The 3,261-nt window shown below is 44.9% G+C and overlaps 1 protein-coding gene across 1 annotated transcript in view; it reads left to right on the top strand.

The window, feature by feature from the left end:
- Nucleotides 1-3,261, top strand: part of LOC116698141 (SH3 domain-binding protein 4) — a 39,331-nt gene that overhangs the window by 34,598 nt on the left and 1,472 nt on the right. The window contains exon 4 of the mRNA XM_032529919.1: nucleotides 2,548-2,736. Within this exon, the coding sequence (XP_032385810.1) occupies nucleotides 2,548-2,736 (189 nt within the window). The remainder of the gene's footprint in view (nucleotides 1-2,547; nucleotides 2,737-3,261) is intronic.

The following is a 3,261-nucleotide window of genomic DNA, read 5'->3' as shown; positions in this document are numbered from 1 at the left end:
CAGTCAGTCTGCATCCACAGTGCCTGCACGAAAAAACTCTGTTCATTCCTTTTTTCAATGGGGGCAGTGCTTGTAGGCTGCGGTGGGGGTTGCCAAAGGGGGCGAGCAGAAAGAACCTGCAGTCCTGCGGTGAAAAGTTAAGACGAGTCAACCTTTGGGGGAACGCAAACTGGGGGGTCACGCTGCATTGGCCAAGCATGTAAGCATGGATCAGACTTTTGAGGCGGCGTCACTCCCCAATGTGAGTCGAGTGCAGATTTGAGTTGCGCATGCGTCACTTAGTGAAAAATGAACCTACTTAACGAAGTTGGTTGACTGCTAGCTTAGCTACAAGTTTCCATCAAACACAACAAATGCTGTCGGTGGAATGACGTTTTGAGCCAACAATAGCATTCAAACAATCATAGCTAAAACGTTTCTGAAATGACTACCATGTTCTGTTATCATTTGTAATGAGAACTTTATTATTTCATGGATTTCACAAATTTCTGGATGAGACGTTATGCCAGAAACCGTTTGAATTTGAGCATGCGTGACTAATATTTGCACTCGACTCACATCGGGGAGTGACAGTGGTGTGACAGGAAACAGGAAACACCACTGCCTCTATCTCGGCCACAAGAACGTCTTAAAACACCAAACACAAGCTTTGTGGAACAGCTGACTGTTTCCTCAGCCCCTCCGTCTCTTTTCATTTTCCCCTCAATGTGAAATGAAGCTACCTTGAGGTGCTCTATAAAGGATCTGACGTAAAACAGTAACTGAAATATAAAATCTACTTGTGCTACATGGGGCGGGGGGCACACAGATGAGCCGTTTCTGTAACACTCCTACGTCGCAGCAGCACCACCCTGCGGAGAACACAGCCTTAGAGCCGCAGCAGTACGGCGCATTTAGCTTCGTCATTTTTTTCAGCGCGAGCTGGGGATGGAGATGTCGCTGAGCGGTTTAAACTTTGCTGCAGACCACGAACGCTTGACGATTATTGTTAATTACTGACCCCGACGTTCCTCTCATGCCACTGTAGCTAAAACATCAGTATGTTGCCAGTAGGAGACTTTAATCTTGTTGAATGCAGTGCTTGTGTCTGTGTCAGTGTTGGTTACCGGGCAGCTTTCCTCCCCTCCCTGCAGATGTGACATAAATCCTGAGTGTTGCTGTTGAAGCAACGTGAGGCTCTTGTTTCTATTTCCACCAGAAAGCATCTGAAAAATGCACAAAGCTGAGATTTTCTGGGGGGGATTTAGGAAGGCTGGCAGTGGAAAATAACAAAGGAGCAAGTTGTGGTGGTAGGAAACCTGTAGATTTACATTTATAATACGTCTCTACCTAGACAAACTTCACTGACTCCTTGCCAGTTTCTATCTTCACATCTTCAACAATTCACTGTTGTCTTCTCACTTGCATTGATTCCCAGTCAGAACTACATCTGATACATATTTTTTCTATTTTTTTTTTTAGCCACCACACGTTTCAAAAATCCAATTCCACCATTTCAAACTATACTTTTCTCTAATCTTATATGCATGATTTTCCCTAGGTGGAAGACTTTCCCTTGTGGAAGACCTGTGTGCACATATTCGGCAGGGCTCCCTCAAGAAAGTTCTTCAATAAAAAGAAATGCAATTTTAACATATTTTTGGACCATTATAATCACCATGTCTTTAGAGCTGGATAATGTTCAAAGATCTTCTATAGCGGTAGCAGTGCCGATACCGTGACTTCAATACGGATCCTGAACAATACTTTTTCCGATACCAATTTTGATCAAATCCAATATAACAAAACACATGACAAAATTGTGATACACATTTTTTACCAGGTCCTTTCCTCCTACGTGACCCACACTGTTGGTTAAGCTTCTCAAAAAACACACACATTTGGGAATTCTGAAAAGCATCAAAGTTCGGTACCCGACCCTCTATATCTGTGTCTAAAAAGTTGGAAAAGCCCGAGCAGGCAATACATAAAAATCTCAAAGACAAAACTTGCTAAAGAAGTCCACTGGGGACCGACTACAACGATTAGATCTGAGAAATGTCCTTTAGTTACACTCATTTGGTTAAGGTGCTGCCCAGAACTACAGAAGAGGATTAGGGCCACTGGTGAACATTTTTCTGACTTCATTCTCAGAATTATGAGTTTAAAGTCAGAATTCTACAAATAAAGTCGGAACTCAAATACATTTTCTTCAGTAAATAACGGCTCAGTTGTTGCGCCTAAGCTTAAATGGACCGAACTGTATTTATAAAGCGCTTTTCTAGGCCAAACGACTGCTCACAGGGCTTTTACATAGTACAGGAACCATTCACACACATTCCTACACCGCCTGCTCATCAGATACACATTCACGCACCGGTGGCGCAGCATCAGGAGCTATTCATGCTAGGGAATTGAACCACCGACCTTCCGGCGGGCGGCAGGCGACCGCTCTACCAGCCTCCACCCCCCCACACATTTTGTGACGGTGCTGCTCAGCTTTTAAATGGCAGGGAAAACCTAGATATTCCCCTGAGTCTAAAGTCCTGCCGTGTCCTCTCTGTGCAGGCTCTGTTGAAGATGGACTGTCAGGGTCTCGTGGCCAGACTGGTCATGGACTTTGTGCTGCTGACGACGGCCGTGGAGGTGGCCGGGCGCTGGAGGGAGCTGGCCGAGAGGCTCATCAAGGTTTCCCGCCAGCAGATGGACGCTTACGAGGCACCGCATCGCGACAAGAACGGAGTGGTGGACAGCGAGGTACGTCTGTTCAACAGGAGGGGGTCTGAGATGTGAGCGTTTTCATCGTTTTCAGTGTTGCCAGCTCGGCGTCTTTAGATTCGGCCACTAACCCGATAATGTAATCGATTGACAGGCCTAATTTAAAGTTATCGTTATAGTTATTAGGCCCGTTTGAGATGAACTGCGCCCCGCCTGTAAAGTGAACGAGAGCGGGCGGCGGTAGCCGGGGGCGGCGACAAAAAGCTGCAGTAAAGTTGGACAGTTTCCAGACGTAAACAAGAAGTCACAGAAACACTCACATCCTGTTAGGTCGGATTTAATAAAATGTTATCAGACCCGTATTTCAGCTGGTACCCAGTCTCCAGTTGTTTTTATTACTACGGAGTAGCTGTCAAAATGTTCTACATGCAACGTGTTGCTGATTAGAGCCTGACCGATATATTGGCGGACCGATATTATTGGCCGATATTAAGCATTTCCCGATTAGTATTGGCATTTATAATGTCAGATATGTATATATATATATATATATATATATATATA

The sequence above is a fragment of the Etheostoma spectabile genome, chromosome 11, assembly GCF_008692095.1.
Source record: "Etheostoma spectabile isolate EspeVRDwgs_2016 chromosome 11, UIUC_Espe_1.0, whole genome shotgun sequence".
Classification (NCBI taxonomy): domain Eukaryota; kingdom Metazoa; phylum Chordata; class Actinopteri; order Perciformes; family Percidae; genus Etheostoma; species Etheostoma spectabile.
This window is presented reverse-complemented; position numbering and strand designations above follow the sequence as displayed.